Raw genomic sequence first — 21,299 nt, 5'->3', positions numbered from 1 at the left:
GACGTGAGGATTTACATATATGTCTGCTTGATGAAAGTCACACGTCAGATAAGCCTAAAAAAGTTTCAAAAAGTCTAGAAGACTCACATTTTTACTCCAGCTGTTCTAAATGTCAAAAAAACCCTGAGCCAAAGAGACTATTTAAGTGGAACACAAAGCTCTTTATGTAATGTGTGTGTGCGCATGTGTGCAGATGAGCCTGTGCATAACACGGGGATTTTGCAATCAATGTATATTCTCCTCTGTGTCACATTTGCTTTCACAGGCAGGATGTTTTGCGCACGAGATGTAAGCAAGAAAACACTCGACCACATATGGAAATAATTTGTGTACCTGATACTGCGTTCTTGCAGAATGCTGTGGTGTTATCATACAGTTGAAGATGATTACTTCTTGGAAGCCAAAGATGCAGAAAAGCCTTCGGAGCATATAAGGAAAAAGGAAAAGTCTTCGTAGCAATATAGTATAGTTAAGCCACGGCTGAGGCTTCTGGGTCTTATTTTGCTATGATTTTCTCATGTGATACACAGGCTTTGAACAAGAGCACTGAAGCAGTCCATTTTTACATTTTTTATTAAGTTTCCCAGCGAGGCCCCGTGGTACCTTTACTAAATATGGCTGGCTCTCCAGGGGACCTGACTCCAACTAAACTGAGATACTGTTCCTCCCTCTTCTCTTCTTCTTCTTCTTCTTCTCTTCTCCTCGCTGGATTGTAACAAAGACTTCTTGTTTGAATCAAGTTGTGTCTTGCACACATTACAAATTTGGATCACTTCACACTGAAGATTGGACACTAAAAGATTCAAACCAAATCAAAACCAATTGATGACACACATTACTTCAGTAGATGAGCAGATGCATCAGCGGAGTTTTAGAGGTTTTAGTGTTTGCTACCACGCATTCCCCTTTGTTAGGGGTTTTCGTGGTATATGGATACGCCCTGCCTGATTTGAACAGCTGCCAAACTATCAACAGGGCTGTTTAGAGAAGGGAGGGAGGCAGTGGGGATACGGCCTTGTGCTTTTTAACACAAAACACGCGAAAACAATCATTTTATCAGGGAGTCGAGTGTGAATAAAGCTGACAATGCACATTTCATCTTTTTTTAGATACATGAACTTTTCACCATGATGTGAGGGAGTGATACTGGCTTGAATGTGGAAAAACATTCAGAACAATCATATTTGTGTTCATCACTATATAAAACTACGGCCACAATTATTGTGTCCTAAAGATAAATGGAGAGAATTTATTTGCACAGTTTTGAGAGTAGCACACAGCTGCAGCTAAATATGTACACGTAGATTAAAATATGCATGGGTATGCAGAGATTGAAGCCACGCTACATTAACTGTAGTCAAGGTTAAACTATTATTATGGAAAACCTGAGTGTGGAAAGTCCTCCTCTGCAAATTAACATCATTTTTAATATTGTACTCAAAGAAACGGGCCACTGAAAAGGGAATACAGTTTAGACTGTGAGGAAATGAATACACAGTTTTAGGAAGTAGGATTTAAATGGTTTTAGTGATGCCGGACTCACATGAAAGGTGCGTTTGATGCCCGGGGCCAGGTTCTCTGTCTTGATCTTCCAGATCAGTGGTTGGGGGGAGTTGAGCACGAAGACCAGGGGCTTCTGGTGGCGCAACAAAGACTGGATGGGCTTCAGATGCAGCTCAACCTGGTAAGGCAAAAAAAAAAAAAAAAAAAAAAAAAGAGACAGAGATTGGAGTCACATAAAGGAACAACATGCTGGTGAAACAGTATCTGTGTACTGTGGAGGAGATAAAGGCAAAATCACTGAAATTCACTTCAAGATCAGTCGCAGCACATCACATGAACCCATTTCACACAGCTACACCGTTGCAAATGTCAAAGCTTTGATTTTCTCATGCTCACTCAATGTAAGCAAAAATATCAGCCGATAAACAGTTGCTATCCTGGTGTAATTGCAGCGCTATAATGTTGTAGATTGTTCTTCTTTATCAGGCTTTGTGGTTGTTTATGTACTCACTTTGCTGATAAACTCACAAAGACGGCATGCTGTGTTTTCCCTAAAAGGCACTTGCTTAGCTCTGATATGTAGCCTCAGCAGGATCTGAACTTTCACACAGAGGAGTCTTTGTTAGCAGAGAAAAAAATAGTAAGTAGCAGGTCTCTGTTACTATCTTTACAGCATGCAACTATGCCTTTGGTTTTCTTTAAAATACTTTTTTTTTTTTGTCTGTTTGTGAAAAACAAACCAAACCATGTTTTGGGCTCTAAGCTGTTGTTTCGTTGTTTCTGGTGTTGCATTCACTGAACCCAAACTCATCTCATCTTTTACAGACATGCATAGCTTTTAAATAGTACTTTATGATTGATGAACACTGGCCAAAACTTAAAAATTGTTACAAATGTCATCCTTTCACATTTTCTCTCATCTCTCTCAAGCTTTGATGAGAACTGATAGTCTAGAGGGTATGTTAGTCTGTCTGACACTCTTCTTTAAACTTCTCCCCATTTGTATTCCCAGACTAATCGCATTAACCCCATGCTCTGTGTCAGTGATAAAAGTCTGTAAATCATTAATTCATCCCACAAGGATTCACATTATATGATATAATGATCCCTACAGAAACTTAATCAGTCACGGCTGGCAAAAATATTGGCACATTTGCTTTTTACAATAAATGCAGCTCTTGTGTTTCCATTTAAGCTAATAATGGAACAAACGATCTATAATCGCAACGTTAGAGACTGTAAAAATGAGTTGACAGTTTAATATTAGGGATGTCTGAATGAGTTAGAAGCATGAAAAACTGTAGAGAACATTCATACCATACATTTGTGTGGATGTGGTTACGGTGAGTATATTATCGAGACAGAGATATCATTTTTCTGGCGCTCTGCATTTCTACTACGCTCTCTTTGTTTCAATTATTATAAATCATACAAACAATACTTTATTTTTTTATAGACTGCTTTGCAAAAGGACGAAGTAAACAATTTATGTAATATCTGTATACTGTTAACCAAACTACAAAATAAAACTCTTGACTGTTGCTGTTGATACAGTGTATCTACATAGTGACATTTTTCTTTTGTGTGATTAATAATCTCTCTCCACGCTGTCTGTACTATTTACGATTGGCCAAAGCGGCAGAGGAAGCGCCTTTCTGTATCATTACTGCGTTTGAAAAGACAGGCTGGACTGTGTCTTTTTGCTGTTCAGCAGAGTGGTGAGTCTTTCTCTAGAGAAGCAATCTAGGGGATGATCACCTGACCGGCTCATTAGTAGTTGAAAGTGAAGTGAAGTAATCATCTAAACAAGCTAGCTCGTTAGTGTAAACTACTGGCAGCTGGCACATAGTGAACAGTACTCAGAATCTTGCGGTTAAACTTTTAAGCACATCATATCATTGTTTTCAGCTTATCATGTTGAAAGCTCTGAATAAAGACCTCGCTAGCAGTGCAGAACTGTAAAGATTATCACTAGGGTCAGTCCAATATCAACACAACAGTTACACTGTCTTACCGGTATTTTTTCAGTATTGTCAGTATTAGGTGGCCACTTTCAATTGTAATGATAATATGTGTTTATATGAAAATCATAAACTATAGTAGAGTATACCACTGATGCAATGTGAATTAAAGTGGTCGTTTTTGCAGCAGAGAACAAGGCAAATATAAGAGTTTTTTTTAAAAATCCTGGGAGGAAATCAACAACAAGCAGCTGCATTGTTTTATCTGATTTCTTTTATGTAAAAACAAGATTATGTGTAACAAGAAATGTGATTATGCTTGAAACGAACCTTAAGCCAATACAAAAAAAAAAAAAGAAATTTGGACATCTACAATTCCATGGCAACTTAGCAAACTCCATCAGCTGATGAAGATCCTGTGATATCATCCAAAACTCCAGAATAGCTACTAAACTGACCTTCAGGTGAGATTGTGAACTGTGAACTTGAGCAAACTTACCATATTCAGTACAGGCCTTGAGGTTAATTGATAGACAATAATGATAATTTGAGTTGCAATATTGGTCAGAAAAAAATGCAACTAGATGTTCTCCTAAATTTGTTAACTGTCAGTAGGCAAGAAATGAACAAAACCTCACTGTATCTCCCCCTCACACACACACACACTTCACCAAGCCAACTGTGTGCTAGATTTCTGTCTAACTCTGTGGCAATTTATTCTACACAAGAAACTGTGAATTCTGTCTTCTGACAGACACTACTCTGTGTTCAAAGACTTGTCACTGTGACACTACATAAAACCATATAATGAAAAAGAGACACTGGCAGCATATACAGAGGGAACATGAAGCATCAAAGCCTAATTATCAGTCCTCCACAGATGTAAGCCCTAGAGGAGAGGAACACAAACGAGAGTGTTTAGTGATGTGGTCCATGAAAGTGCTGCAAAAATCATTAAAAAGTCCCTCAGAGACAAGAAAATGGAAGAAATTACTGAACACTTATCTATGAGGCAAACTAGATGGTGATTCAGAGACTCTCTGCTGTCCTTTTTTCTGCATATTTGCTTCCCTCTCAGCCTAGACTCTGGAAAAAGTCTGTGCATCACACCTCTGGGAATAACAACAACCAAGATATAATCATACCTGGCTTGGCTTTAAGGTCCTGGCTTTGAGAGATGGAAGAGAGAGGCAGAAAAAGAATGAGAGTGAGGGAGAGAGTTGTAAAAGATGAGGAATTTTAAACCCAGACAGAAACATTTCCAGAAGACGTGAGTCACCTGAAAACACACGCATAAACAGAACGCTAAGGAGATGAAATGCCAAGAGGAGCTGAGAGTGAAAAAGGGAAAACTGTGGTGATTATCTGCTGTTATTTGAGATTTAGCAAACAAACACTGATAATACTATCTTAATCTAAGTTGACCAGAGCTGGGTTGCATAATGTAAGCGATGATCGGGACTCAACAGCAGCTGGTGCTCATCTCTGCCCACAGAGTTGCCGTCATGAGGTTTGGTTAGACTGGTATGCATAGCAACAGGCCTTGTCACACAGCCAGGGTGTGGAGAGAAGAGGTGCAGAAACACCAGGCATCAAAGTACCTCTAATGGTGTTCGCAAGGATCAGGTGGCGCTGAGTTGTCCCTGGTGCAGTTACCGTCAGAGGGCCTTGCAGAGAGGGTCTGCCGGGGACGGAAGGCCACACCTGATTGATTATCAGGAAGCTGGCACAGGGATTTGGGGTCCAAGGTCCATTACAGTTATGGGCCGCATTTGCCAGCAGCCAAGGATGGAGGCTTGTCTAGACCTATCACGTTACTGAAATTAAACTCCACACAAGGGACGACAGCTGTAGCAGGATAAGCAAGGCCTGTCACACAGCATACCATTAGTGGTGGTAGCATGAGTAAACAATGGAAATGTAAAAAGAAAACAATACAGCATCAACTTTAAGCTCTAAATCAGCTCCAACAGCAAACACATTGCCAATTGGACCAAAAATACAAATGATAAATCAAACACAAGACTTTATAGTATAATGACGCCGCGTGGTTAGATTTAGAAGCTATTGATGCCTGTGACAGTGTAATTGTAATGGGTGATTTGTTTGTCCTGTCTTGAGCATGTGGTTGCAATTTCATGACCTTCCAGGTCAGCTAAAATACACTTAGTCTCAAGTGTGTTTCATAAACACTGTGTATCAACATTGTAATGTGATACTTTCATAGTCAAATATTGTGTCCAGCGATGCAGCCAGCATTCATCCTGCAGTCAGGGTTCAGTACCAGTGCTGCTTAGTGTCCTTGCAGGAAAAGGGAGTTTCCTTTATTGACAGAGCTAATTAAGTGCCTGATGATCCCTGGTGATTCAGAGAAAACCCAAAACATCCTTTAATTAGCCAAAAAGTAAAGCTAATCTAGGAACACACTCTCCCTCCCAGGAAATAATAATCAACTTGAGAAAGACAGACGGCACAATGTATTCCATGACATGAAATATAAACTTACTGCAGTGTCTGAATAATAACAATGACTGGCTTACATGTTTAAATGGGAATCATCATGCATTCAAAAAGACTGATATCCAAGATTATAACAAAAAAAAAACAACTTGACAAACTAAACTGGATAGACAGCAAACTGAACCCTGGAACATTGTCTTTTATTGCAAAAGTTGAAAACAAAGAAGGCTAGCTAAGGACTGAGCAACAAAAGGAGAAAGGAGCACTGCCTGGAACCAATCATGCCGTGTTATCTGATGTGTGTGTATGCGTGTGTCTTGTCTGTCTGGATCTTGGTTCTTTCTGGATCACTGAGGGTGTACAGCGGGAAAGAGAGCTGGGGCAAAGGAGCTCGGTGACGGAGTGGAGGCGGAACAAAACCTGTTGACCGCTCTTATCAGTGCCACCCACATATTTGAGCACGATGGGGATACCTGGAGCCTTTCCCCTGTAGTGTGATGGTAATCAGTCTGCACTCAGCTCAACGCCAAACTGCAGAAGAAAAAAAACAGCCCGAAGAGACGTCAAAGTGAGACGGGGCCTCCGGATAGGGATCTCTGAGTGATATGGCAGAATGGCAGGACATGCAGAAGAAAACAACACAGCATCGAGGGGGGGGGGGTCAGGAGGATGGACTGAGATTACACTGTAAAAAAATTAAGGTCGAACGGAATACAAACTAAGAATACTACAATACCCATAGGCCTTTCCTGCTGTTGCTATGGCGAAGAAGCCAGTCAGAGGCATGAATCTGAATAATGAATTTGAAACACTTTGTCTCCAAAGTTGTAAACAAGACGCGCTTATGTAGTAGCTATATTCACCCAAAAGTGACACAGAAATTAAAACCGATTTGCGCTGCGGATTGTAAAATCAGCTTTCTAAACACCAGAATCTTTAGCTTCCACCTGCCGTTAGCGGTGCATGTGACTGCATTTTAAGCATGGTTTCTTTCTGAAAAGCACCTTGGGAGTTGTAGTTAACTTCTACTCCGAATTTTTTGTTGTCCCTTCAACTTTTTATCAACGCATCAAATATTTTCTCATGCAGTTGTTTATCTTTTGGACTGATGATTTAACTGGGAGAGTTTCATGCCATTCCAAGCCGCAGATGTTCTGAAACTGTGAGGGACTGGTGAGGCAGACAGCCTGGCGAGTTCTGCATCGAATGCACTGCATGACAGACAGGAGTCACACAACGTCACTTTCGTTGATTGAAAATGTTAGTCAAGGTGAAACGAGCAAATAATTCAACAACCGTGTGGTAACGACGGCAGAGAGTTCATAACCCAACTCGGCTGCCGAGAGAGTGATCCGCACTCTGAGCAATCTATGGGAGTTTTCACTTTGGTCTGAATCAGTGGATGAGTTGCCACTTTGTTGCATTTTTCCTTTGGTTGGGTTTGGTTTCACAGGGCAAACTTTCAAGTGAACCAAAATGTATTAACAAAAGCCATGCGGGAGCTGTCACTCTGTTCATTGGTCAGGAATCTTGTGGGCTTGGTGGGGGGAGAAAGGAGAGTTTGTTTTTTAGAAAAGGCAGATAGGCTACAACATTTATAAAGGACTTGATTTTGCTGCTTGCCTTTGTAAAACAGAAAATAAAAAGAATGTATGAACTGTAGCACTCAGGAATATGAAGTGTATTTATTCCACACAGGAGGGTGGATCAGTAAAATGGTCTTTGAACATATTTTCTATCAGCAATAAAGTGTACTAATGTTATTCCTGAAATAAACAGCATCTCTCACTCTCTCCACACCTCTGTGGTGCTGAAAGATGCACAGCAACGGCTACTTTTCAACTGTTTTCTTATTATTCATATTCTTATTCTCAATAATAAGAATAATGATAAATAAAAGCTAAATCAAGTGTTTTATAAAAGGTGTATCTGCCGTTTCTGACCATGAAAACTATTTGCAAGTTGGCTGGTGCCCCCGTGCACTCGCCCGATATATATATATATAATCTGGCAGTCATTTGGGCCATATCCCAAGCCAAAATATATGAGCAGAATGTCACATTTGAACGCACTTCAAGGTAACGTCTGTTCATGTTTGGTAATACGTTAGTAATCAATATGAATATTATCAAACCTGTATAAAAATAAGGCTATCAAATAACAACAATTACAAATCATTCATTTGATAGCGAGCGAGAGAGAGAGAGAGAGAGAGAGAGAGAGAGAGAGAGAGAGAGAGAGAGAGAGAGAGTGAGAGAGACAGAGTGGTCTATGGTCTTTAAATGGAGTTTTAGGGTGCAGGACGTTATTTGATTTTTTTATTTTGTAATGTGTAGGTATGCAGATCTTTTAAAAGACATGTTTATGTTGAAATAAATATACTTATACAAGTAGTTATGTCTCTTGTTGTATTGGTTTGCCCTCTTATAGACTTAATGCGCAAAATAGGTATTCAATGTGTTTTTTTTAAAGGAATAATTGTACATCATTTTCAGCCAGTTTTGACAGCCCAAGAACTGTAACACACAGATATGCAACTAGTCCATATCTGTGTGGGTTGGCACTAAAAATAGTTTGTAATATTACCACTATGCAATATTAATACCATATAAATACCAACAGGGGATGACATTAGCTGTTGCTCAGTCCCCTCTGTGATTTCAGCACTCCCCATGTAACTCTAGATTTGCTCTGTGTTGTGAGACAGGGCAGTACAGGACTACCTGTTGCTGCCTGCAGCTGGCGCTAGCTAGTTTGTGTGTTTGTCCCATGTTATAAAAAGGAGGGGGCTTTGTTCAATGTGGGATGAAAACACATGATTGTGTGGGAGCTGCTGTGTTAAAATAACATAAACAACAATCAACATCTCATGTGAATCAATGCTAATGTCAGCAAGCCAAATAGTTTCCACTTAAGAGTGGAAAGCTCGCCTACAGTAGCTTTCTAGCTTCCACTTTACACCATTCAGTATTTGGGAGGACCGCTCATGTTGTTCAGGGACAGGTGTCTTAAATCACATAATCATCACCATGTGGGCTTATTAAGAAAGTGGGAAAAAACATCTTGTAACATCATTTGTGGGTTAAAAAGAAACATTCTCCGGTCAGTAGCACCATGATAGTTTTCAGCACGTCTCCTAGCAACACCCTTGGTTGTTGTTAACTGCTGCCAAGGGAAACGCCCACACAGAGGGTTGAAGTGCAGACGCTGATTCAATAAACAATGTCCAAAATTGGGTGCATCCCCTTTTGAAAAACGGAAAACTGTGCACAATAGCTGGAGTATTGTTGTATTTTATATTTCCTTACACAAAAATGAGGACAACTCAAATTTCAGTTTGACTTCAGCCCTTACATCCCTCTACCTTTATAATAAAATGTATTCACATCAGGGGCAGAGAGAGAACTTCTTGGGGGAAGATAAGTCCTAGTGAGTAAAAACCGTGTGACATTTGATAACAGTATAAGGACATACAAAAGGCCAAAAGGAATTTTAAACAAAAACACTGCTGGCTTTGTGTGAGCTGAACTTCTATAGTGTGAGCTTGACTCATATCTGACACTGTGCTCTCGCCAGCTGTTTGTGCCTGGTGAGCTCCTCCAGCTAGTCACTCACACAGTCAGAGATATCAACGAATTCCAGCTGATAAAACAATCATCTGCTCTGCCTCACCCTGATTCAGAGCCAGTGGCAGTGTTTGATGTTTGCCTTTGGTAAACTGATTAGAGAAAGATGGCCGGCTCGAGATATCACCGGCCCCTTTTGTTTATTTTTTACCCTGTCATCCGACTGTATGCCTCTTTTTTGAGTTGCTTATTTTTTTGTGACACATTTTTGCAGCCACTTGGGGAAACGCCACCATCCGGAGTTTGCCACAGTGTAAAGCTCTGCATCAACACAAACGCGGTGGTGGCTTGTTAGCAGGGTGCAAAAGGCCACTTTGGTATGTGACGGAGGGAGCATATGGAAAAATGTTCAAATTTGATACCTACACTGTTGAACCAGAGCTGGAGTAACAGAAATAACCACTTTAGGGTGAGGTCATTGTTTTGGTAGAGTTTAAGTGGCAAAACACCAACACCTTCAGGTCAATAGTCAGCTCACCAAAATATATTTTGCTCCCATGGGACTTCAAATCTTGGATGAAATATGAGCAGTAAGTTTAGTCTGCCACACAACTCACTCTGACTGGAACTCTCGTTTGTTCTCTACTCCACAAGATTAGAGCCTTTTTATAAAATGTAGTTGAATTTTGTGAAAATGTTGAAATTATTTGGCCATTGTTTGATGAAATCATTACCCTCTGAGACACACAGCCCCAATCTGGCACTCACAGACCTCACAATGACTTGCCAGCCCAAAAGTCACTTTACTAGTCCTATTCCAGCTTACTGCCTTTCCAGTCTGGCCTGTCTCTCCTTTAGAGGCCCACATGGGTATTACAGAGGAAAAGGGCTTCTGTTACTTTGATCAGGACCACTGACGCTAAAGAAATCATCACTCTTTATTTCAGCCAAATGTGAATAACACTTAAGAAGCAAAAAAAAAAAAAAACACTATCCAGGCGAGCCAGTCAGCACTGGTCATTTTATAGAGAAAGAGTTGGGAGTCTATGAAACAAACAGTCCACTTTTAAAGGGCATGTTGAGTAATAGACCAGAGTATGATAAAAAAAAAAAAAAGTTTGAAATTGCACAGTTTTTAAAGGAATTGTCTTGGGAAAGGCGCCATTTCAGGTTTTACAAGAAATGAAAATGGACTAAAATGCACCAGTGTACCACTCACTGGTCTACCATTGCTCCATGATTACCATCAGCTCTAGTATAAAATAAGAAACAGGAATAACATAATCAACTTTTTTCCTGAACTACCCACCAAAATCTGTCTCCAAAAAGAAATGGAGGCCATCTAATACTAATGGATCAATTGATTCTGGAGACAGACTAAAATCTTGTAGTTTCAGGTTGACTCTGCTAGGTGCACCTAGCATAGACATAAATTTGTGATTTTGGGCAATGTGATGTACAGTATATCATGAAACCTGACTATAGTATTCTTCAAACTTGCACCTAAACATGTCATGAAATCATTACAATTACAAATGATGATATAAATTTCTGAATTTATCAGTATAAAACTAACTAATTTCTTGTTTTACCATGTTTCCATGTTTCAGTGCTACAACAGTAGGACTAAACAGTCACGCACCAGTGGAAATTATGGACAGTCACCAGGCAATTAGATACTGTACTTGAGCACAGTTGTCAGGAAGCTGATTGTAGTCAATTGATTCAGCAAGAGAAAACTTGCAACCCTAGACCAAATTAATTATTTTATGTTGACACAAGAGCCTAACAGCTGTTGTTACTCATTATTTAAAAGAAGCAGCACCTAAATTAAAAACAAGTGATTCCAAAGATCATACTTTTATCAATGATAGAAAACATTATCATTATACTCTACTTTTAATTAATTAAGGACTGCCATACATTAACGTCAGCAGATTTGAACACATGGCTTGTACACCACATGGGTATTTCTAGCTTTAGGCTTCTTGAAAGAGTGATTAGCATACTTTCTCCTTCTGGTCTGTTATTCTATGGTCACTCCAAGCCCTGTAAATGTGAGTATATGCCTGACGAAGCGCTATGCACAGGCACTACTGAGGTGTTCTGTTGCACTTAATAAGTCAGCTTTGGTGTGGAGATTGGCCAGGAGCCAAAATGTGTATTCTGAGTCAGGTCCAGCTGTGCATTTCTTTCTGTGGATAACAGTTCATACCCTTGGTTAATACCCATACAAAATGGGTTCAATGGTGCAGGCAGGAAACAATTCACTGCTCTCACGTCTTTACGGAAAATATGGACAAACTGCAAGCCGCAACTTTCACACATAGATGTGAAAGCGATGTGAAGCAGGCCTCACACATTGCAGCTGCAGGATGTGTGTGTGTGTGTGTGTGTGTGTGTGTGTGTGTGCCTGTGTGTATATAAAAGTGCCTGTAATTCAGCCTGTGATCCCCCTTGTCTGTATTAGCCCATGCGCACAATGCGTAGTAGCAGATTTATTGCCCTACCTGGTCAAGGCTTTGCTTTGCAGTCACTTAGTAAAGAGTCACTAAGGCACATCGTGTTCTCTCCAGCAGCCCCTCGACCCAGACAGCCAGTCCAGCACAACCAAAGCTCTGCCACAGGCACCTCTTGTACTGCAGGCCATCGTTCAAAACATCCAAATACAGTCTGTTCTGTGGCCCAGACACCACTTCCTCCCCCAACAGGAGAGGTGAAGAGGAGAGCTCAGAGAAAATCTACATAATCACAGACTGACCGGGCACCTCTCTGCTGACTTAGAAAATAAGCAAAGGATACATGTGCCAAAGCAAACAGGGGAAAAGACCCATTACTGAGAGTGAAATCAATTGCACGCTTCCAAATCTGCAGACTGAAATGGACTAAACTACAAAAATTAAGAATGTGCCCCTCTAAGGGCTCAGACACTAACTTTAATACAACATTCAAGTTTGAATTTCTTACCTTTTCAATTTATTCATTTATTTATTGTATCTTATGTTGTACTATTTTTATGGTCTCATTACTTAAAAATTTTTACTCTTGTGAAGCACTTTGTGACCTGCTCTGTGAAAGCTACTATATTAAATAAACTTTACTTACTTACTTACTTACCTCCACTGAGTATTTTATTGTTTACGGTCCTGAGCCCCGTTTCCCTAAAGCATCTTAAGGCTAAGATGATCTAAACCCATGGACTTGCAACAGGACACTCACCCGTCTCACAGAACACATACACTTCCATTTCATCAAATCAAGGAAACATGTGTGATGGGCAGCTGGTCCTGAAGACAGTGACAGCTGAACACTAGTCTAAGTTGGAAATCTTATCTCCCTTTTGATGTGGATTCCCAGTAAGAAAAGCTATATATTTAACCATATTTTTCAAAAATCAGTCAAGGAGTTCAACTGTGCCTTAAAAATAGAGACAAATTTGTCTTATTTCACACGCTTTTAGGTGAGAACATCCCTCAACAAATGTGCTTAATTGAAGGAATTTAAATGTTTGAGATCTGTGTTGTTTCAAGGTGTAATTTCTTTTTCTACTGGGTTGTGTATGAATATCATATGTAGATTATCACCACTTCCTGTCACAAAGGATCAGGGGCAGAATGTACCAATGTGACCACAGTCTGACGCACTGTGCGCCCACCAACGCAGTTCTGTCGAAGGCTAAACTTGTGTCCCAACAGGCTGATGTGTACCCATGACTAAGGTGGAAATGCCATCAAGCATCGGAGCACGAGTGGGCAGAGTGTCCAAGTGTCCTTTAGAGGATCTTATCTAATCACAAGCAGTAACCTCCAGTCACAGAATAAGCTACTACAGGGCCACCTAATCTCAACCAAAGCCAGAGTGACCTTCTGCAGCCAAGGCTGTAGGCAGGGGAACGGACAGCTGGATTTCTGCCTCCTCCACATAAGTTCTCAGTTGACCATGGAGGTGGTGGGTTACCAAAAGCTAGGTAGGTTGATGTGAAGAGATAGATTTCACAGATCCTCAAACTAAAGATTTTACCAGGCTATCTGCTGTATAACAGTAATGCTTTGAGTGGTCATTGTCCGTATCAGACGAGTTCTGACCCACTGGAAAAACTCTGTTTGGTTTAGGCGCCTGGGTAGAGTGTGCAGGAGGCAGAGCATGACGCAAAAAGTACGCTGTGGTTGTAATTATGCATTTTTAAGCTTTTCATCAGAGATAAAACAGCTTTTATCAACACGCCCACTCACTCACTGTGAATTCTCCGGAGCATTCACTGCTTTATTCACACATGGGCTCAATCGGACATTACACAGACTTTGTATTAGGGAGGGCAAAGTCCATTTAATGTTCATTCCGACTGATACCTCACACATACAGCTCCCTCCAGATAATGTCCAGAAAATTTCAGGGTTACAATGCATGTGTGAAAGGAGCTTTTGTTAAACTTCAGTACTTCCCAATAACAGATGTGATTTTTTTCCACAAGCAATTTTTTTTTTGACTGTTTCTATTGTCTTCTTCGTTTAAAAGTTAGATGCATAAGCCTGTGCTAACTTGTTTTTTTCCTTGTACGTGAAACAAATCATTCCATTCTCAATAATTATAACTGGTCATCCACCGTGCAGTCAGTGTACATTCAAAACCACCGCCATGAAGGAAGAATACAACATCATGAAATCAATATTAATTATGTAATTTATCAGACGGACTAGAATGCGTATCTTTAAGGCTACTTATGAAAAGCAAATTTTGACATTTCATATTTTCTATCATGCAGGGAAAAGTTGAGAGGTCCTGTAAGTGGACTTGTATAGCTTCAACTCATCTAAATTTCATTTAATACAGTGATCATGACGGATTTCAACAAAAGACAAATCCTTCTCATTGTTGTGATCACAGAACTCATGTGCATGTAGTAAACCTTCATAATCACTACAGATCCACTGAAACCAGAGAGTAATTTCTTTATTTACCTGCTGATGCAGCACACTTACACACTTTCAGTATATGTGTTTGGCCTCGGGAACGTTTAGACAGCAAAATTGCTATGGCAAGTCTATACATGCTGCTTCTCGCACTGCAGTTACTGAGGGGGATGGGAACTTGGGGCAGTTTAAAATCCAGACACAGCATTAACGAAGGCCGTGGGCTCATGATTCATCTTAAAACTATTGCTAACTTGGAGGAGTCCTTCCATGCAATGTGCAGTACAACACCTAAGGACAGGGAGTGGCTTTAAAACTGACACCAACCTTTGAAACACTATTCGAAAAAGTGCTGACAGCTTGAATGACTCCACTAAAGAGATTTTGTCAAAACAACTAAGTGGTTGGAAAATACTCACCACTTAAATGACTAATCTCTGTCTTCCTTTTTTTCATCCACTAGAAAGTTATGTGTCAGATGGGCTGAGGTAAGCCCATCTGATAATCAGGTTTGATCATGGAACAGGGTGATTTTACTGTACCTTATGGAGCCTCCAATAACAATGACATCTAACAGATTATAATGTCTTAAGGCTCAGTCACACCGGCGTTTTAAAAAAAAATGAGGCAAAATCAATTCATTTAAAATGAACCACTGCAATCAGTGAATCCACCCCATGGGGATTAAGTGGATCTGCGCAAATTTTTCATATCAAGTTCAACTTCGGTGAAATGTTGCGCCGGTGACCAATAGCAAGCCATCTTGTCAGTACTGACTTTTGAGGGGACAGAGAGCCAAAGAGTCTATAATGGAAGAAGCTATCATGGCTTATTAGCTGTGTGTCATCGCAATCTAGCTAACTGACAGTTAGCTTTTTTTGTTCATCAGCAACAGAAGTTCACCGTCACTGGGATATTTTTAATGTAATGTTGACAAACCAATACACAACTCTATTTATTTTGGTCCAAGCTCTAATCTTGACTGGTTTTGCTTAGGAGTTATTTATGGTGCTAGAAAATATAGCTCCAGTTTGGTATCTTTTACTAGCGATGACTCACTTCTGCCTGGGTGTTGTCTGGTCCCTCTGGAGCAAGTCCTCTCAGGTTGATGATGTGGACCTCCTGAGGGAGGTTGGCGGTGCCCCTGCTTGCACAGCCTGACAGGGCGGTGAAGCTCTTCAACATGGCCTGCACTGGGTGTCCCATCCCCACCGGCAGCAACTCACATGGGCTGCGAAATAATGGCCCTGCGGCAAAGAAAAGAAGAATATTGTAAGAATCAAATGCTTCAGTATGTTCAGGATTCAAATGTCATGTCTCACATGATGCTAACTTTTATGTAATTCATATATGAGCACTTGTGCACAATAATATCCCTTGGCCAAGATTACGTACAGCAGGAATGCAGTCAGTATTACAGTAGAATAAGAAATAAAGCCTTCTTCTGGGAAAAGTGGAAATGTTATCATGGTGTAATCTTTCTTATTGTTGCAATGACCTGTAAGGAGTGTACTAATGACATACAATATCTAGTTTGAGATGAGTAATTTCAATTCCAAAATTGCATCACATTTGATGAGCTGCATGTTTTTAAGTAAAAACTCATCCTGAAAAAACAACTTTTGACCCTTCTACCCAGTCCTCAGTCCTCTATAATGTAAGTTCTTCCTTCAGAACAATGTAGCGTCATTCAGTCTGACCATCTATAGGCTGAGTAATGTGTGAGACATGTAATCTAATCAACACACAGCTTTCCAATTATGTTCCCCTTAAGGCAGTTTCAGCCACTTTATTTTCCTTGAACGGTCAAATTTGACCTTCCCTAATCACTCAGAAGGACAGCCAGACTTCACACTTTAAGTGCACTTTGACTGTAAAGCCTGTAACTAACTAGGCTATTAGATGTGGCCTTCACTAGTTGCCTTGGAGATGTGACAAGCTCCTGGACAATTTGAGGTGGCAAACCTGTCAGCATGGTCTACAGTAATGATCCAGTTCACACTGCTCAACTCTCTACAAGTCATTCTGTACAACTCACTGAACAATCAAAACATCTGAGCAGGCTTATTCGCGGGTATCACAAAACCGAAGATATGAGCAAATCACTGTTGCAAGGAGTCCTTAAGAGGGTCACATGTCAGAGATGGGGATTTCCCCATTAAATCTCCATGGGAAAGCCATATTTCATGTTCACATTCACTTGTTTTTGTTATTCAGGCCAATAGTTATCCTACCCTTCTTCCTCATATCCTACAAAGAAAACATATTTTTGTTGCAGCAAATGTCAGAAGCCCAAAGCCCTTTTACACTGTCAGGTACAATGAAGATGATACTGGAGGGACAGAAACCTGCAGAAAGACCCCAAGGCAGCTCTTTCCAACAACTACAGAAATTTGTCTTAGTTATATATTTTATTTTAGTTCATTTGAGTATCATATTTAAACTCCAAATTAATTCAGGTTAAGGCAATATGATTTGAGGTCAAACGAGTGTTTTTTGCAATGTCCATGTTGTGTACGACAGATCGAACTGTTCATGAATTTGCGTTCATTTCTAAGGGAGAAATTTCTATTGGTGAATGCCACAAATTCTCTTAAACCTCTTAAATGTGCCACTTAAGAGTAAATCTGGGTTAGGGTTAGGGTGAGCGGTTCTTGCATGTCTTTGTTATGAAAACTTACAGTACATTTGACAGTGGGAAAATAAACTAGTCAAACTAAAAAGTTAGCCTTTATTGGCCTCTTATCATTTTTGTATGTATGAGTAATGTTATGCGTTATCGTATCTGCATCAGTCACAACAAACGGTTAATTATCTGGTGTTTTCATTAGTCATTGATGCATTACTAGCAAAAAGCGTTACGGATGTTTTACTCTCTAGAGTCACACACATCACCGCAGCCATGACTACAAAAAACAGTGACAGAGTTGGTTAGTTAAGCAGAGCAGCACCAAGCAGGGTGTAAAGACACAGCAGTCCAGTCTGTTGCATCTCTATCTGTGTTTTAGTCAGCTTTAACAGTTTAGTGATCTGTGAATGCCTGGGCTACTTTAGTTAAACATAGATTGATTTATGTTTACACGACTGCACTTAACATTCACATTTGCTCTTGCATGATACGGCATTTCCTTTTCATCAGCCGCAAGCTTTTCAGGTGGTTAACAAGCTTCACCACAGCCTGAGATCCGTCTTCAGTGTAAACTTCCTTTACATTTTACATCCATATGACCCACTTAAACACATTCGGGGTGTAACTTACACACATACACAAGAATGCAGGCGTTTCACATGAAGTCAGGGGGGGGCACAAAAACAAGGCGCTGAGGTTTGAGTGAGGTACCAAACAGCTCTTTTCCATTAGAAAGTTGTGTATACTATGAGAATGTCTGTGGCCAGGTTTTCCTCGGGGTCAGAGCTTGTGTTTTACCCCACAGCCTTGTGCCAGCCAAAGGCCTGCTCACATTTCAAACACATCACACTAAACATGCAAGGGTTGCCAATAGCAATCAGATGGAACATTTGGAAATAATTAAAGTCTAAGTGAAAGACAGTCAGATAACAATGTTAAATTCTCCCCAACTGACTCAAAAAACACTGTGCCTCAGCAGTGGGGTACAAGCTAGGGGGGAAAGTTTTTTGTTTTTTTATGCTCAGAACACATAGCTATTGTTTTCTCTTTCCTCACTGTCCAATAAGCCTATGTTAGATCAGCATAAAGCCAGAGATCATATATGGCATACCTCCCCTCTCCTTGTTGTGAGAAAAACACAGAAGCTTTACTGTTACAATATTTGTCTCTTGAGACAGATCCCAAGCCCTTGACAGATGTCTCAGCATGGACTTTGTGCTGTCTCTTGTCACTTGCGAGTTCACTGCGAGCTCAGAGGGATTACTGAAACGCTTATTGGGAGTATACATATATTAAAACATGGCAAGGTCTGGCAATAGCAATAAAAAGGACAAGGCTTAATAGCAAAAACCTGTGGTGCATCAGTATTTCAACCCCCACCTACCCCCCACACTGACTCCCCCTCCCCTCCCTCCCCTCCCTCCCTTTTCCTCCCAAAGGACCAAAACCCAATTCCCTTTCTAGCCATGTCATCACGCCTCACTCCCACAAACACGTCTGAGGGCACTCCAACTCACTTTTTCCCCTCACACATGGAGAATAACAAACAACAGCCAGACAAACAAAGAAAAACGTAGTTCTTTCTGGGAGACTGCCAAAAGATTACAATACTTGTTGGGCAAGAATCTGACTCTTTAAATTGCTTAAAAATACAAAAGAAAAGAGAGGCATGTGGGAGAAAAGAGTATCACATGGATAGAAAAGTAGGACATTTTAAGTTTTCATAGTAATGTTTTTGCCAAGCCTAAGAGAGGCAACATCAGTCAGTCTGTCTATTCAATACTTTGATCAGTTTTTGTTCAGATTTCTTGCTGTAGAACAGACTTTTATGAAATTTGGAAAAGAAATCCATTCTCCCCAGACGATGATTCCTAACCGTTTTGGTCACCTGCTGACCTTTCATCTAGCCCCACCATCTGGACAAATGATCCCTATGACCAACACTTTGGTTGATCTCCAACAACTGTTTGGATTTTTTCATATCTTCAGTGCAGTCTCATGGTTTCCAGAGAATAAATCCTAATGTTTTGGGGATCCCTATACTTTGAATTTCCACTTGAACACAGGATTTATCTAAATCTTAAATGGACGTATCATGTACATTTCCAGGTCTATATTGATTAGGTGGGGTTCTACTGGTGTATCTTAACATGATATACAGTTTAAACTCCTTATTTATCTCATACTGGCTCTTTACACAGTCCGTCAGTTCAGCCTCTGTCTGAAACTGGTCGTTTTAGCTCCTGTCTCTTTAAGGCCCCCCTCCCAATGAGCCCACTCTGTTCTGATTGTACTGGAGGCCACATTAAAAAATAGTAGTAGCAGCACTTCACTACTATACATGAAATGGAAACTTCTCAAATACATAAAAACATTTTTGAGCCTGAATCCAATCCGAAATATGAGTGGACAACGCAAACAACACATGTAAAACACTTAGCAACAAGGGCTACCAATAGACAGCCACTTGTTTATAATAAGAGCTGGATAGGGCGCCGCTGCTCAACCTTGCAGCCACTTTTTCCCAGTGGTCACTCGCGGTATTGCAGCGAAAAATCCCCCTGCGGCCCAAAAAGCATTTTCCCCATAGACCACCACTGTAAAAGAGACACCTGTAAAACTGTTGACTGTTGGCTCTTTCTATTATGAAATTTTGATATATTTGTAAAACTTTCCTCGAGCTGAGAAAAGCAATTTAAAAATCTGTGACGTCATCACAATGTATGCGGGAGAAACACTGCACATATTCAGTGGGTCTCATAGCGCAGAAGCAAACCCGGCTAGAAGCTAGAAACTTTTTTTGGCGTCACCAATGCTTTCAAAGAACCATTTATGTTTATTTTATTACATCAGAGTGATAAAAGTCTCACACATATTATTCATTGCAAATGACTCAACCATGAGCTATAGGGACTTAGTTTCTCTATAATGATCTATAGTTCGTCTATGTGAAAAAAACATCCTTAGAATCTTCAAAATGATTCAGAACAATTGACAATAGACATTCACCTGTCATGTAGATTTTCTATCAAGTTGAAACCAGTTCTAACCCCTCACATATGCTATTGCCATCAGCATACAATCTCCATGGACAGATATGTTATAGTGAGGGAAAAAACGCTTGCATCTGTTGGACTTGCCGCAGCTTTGTGTCTTTTGTCACCTTGTCTGTCTGCCTTTCTCCCCCGCTTCTGTCTCCCCACCTATCCAACCATCTTTCTGTTTCCCCGGTCATCGATGGAGTACAGATTACGTCCTGTCCAGCTGCTACTAGTGCCTTTTCACTGGCCAGGCCAAACGCCCACAGCAGAGGAATGAGAGAAGCTGTTGTTCACTCTGCGTGAAAAACAAGTCCAGCCTGAGCCCCCCGAGACTGTACGGCAAATACATCCTTAACCCAACAGATACACTTAAATCTGATGGTCAATCTGCTACCCCATCTGTAATTGCAATCTCTAAAATGCATTAAGCCTCTTTTAATGAGATGATAAACAATGAGAAATTTGAAGTAGCAGCTGTATTTAAGATGCATGGCAGAGATTGTAAATCCAACTTTAGTCTATCCAAACATTCAAATCCAGACATTGTGTCCATCCAGGCACTTTTGTAGCTTGTAGCTTACCACAATATTGTGGTACCACTGTACCAAATTACAAACTAATATCTCCAAATCTCAGCAAATTACATGACAATTATCTATTATCAAATGAGCTGCAGGTTTTTGGAGCTTAACATTCATTTTGAATATACTGGAATAAAGTTGTGAGATGCTTAATTTCCTCAAGATCTGGCAGAATCTGATCTGTGATTTTTGAATACTGTACAAATGATCCTATACCTTCATTTTACTGTGCATCAATCTCAATCAGTCAACCATGACAAACTGACCCTAGAACCCAACTACAGTAAAAGGCCGAAGAGCTCTTCTTACCCATTTCTTAACTTTAAATCCTGATTCATTTTATACACTGGAAACACATAGGACTCTGTGTTAGGCTAAATCAGCAACAGACACATGGACCACATGTTAACATGGACATGACAGCCAGCAACATGGCCCATCAGGCTCTGCCCTACTCCAACTCCCCTGCATGCAGGGTGCCCGGCTGTGAGGTGAAATCTGTTCACAATTCACACATCTGAAACTATGATTATTAGGGTTAAAAGTAGTTTTTTTAAGATGTTGCCTGGTATTTGAAAAGTTTCAAAGTAGGATTTGACAATTTGAAAGTAAGAACAGAATCTCTTTAAATATGTTTATGAAGTGCAA

At 40.3% G+C, this 21,299-nt stretch overlaps 1 protein-coding gene across 1 annotated transcript in view; it reads right to left on the bottom strand.

Moving 5' to 3' along the window:
- tgfbr3 (transforming growth factor, beta receptor III) overlaps positions 1 to 21,299 on the bottom strand; it is a 72,133-nt gene that overhangs the window by 33,474 nt on the left and 17,360 nt on the right. The window contains exons 3-4 of the mRNA XM_042417332.1: positions 15,460 to 15,647; positions 1,544 to 1,681 (exon numbers count right to left, since the gene is read on the bottom strand). Of these exons, the coding sequence (XP_042273266.1) occupies positions 1,544 to 1,681; positions 15,460 to 15,647 (326 nt within the window). The remainder of the gene's footprint in view (positions 1 to 1,543; positions 1,682 to 15,459; positions 15,648 to 21,299) is intronic.

This window comes from Thunnus maccoyii, chromosome 7, assembly GCF_910596095.1.
Source record: "Thunnus maccoyii chromosome 7, fThuMac1.1, whole genome shotgun sequence".
In the NCBI taxonomy this organism is placed as follows: domain Eukaryota; kingdom Metazoa; phylum Chordata; class Actinopteri; order Scombriformes; family Scombridae; genus Thunnus; species Thunnus maccoyii.
This window is presented reverse-complemented; position numbering and strand designations above follow the sequence as displayed.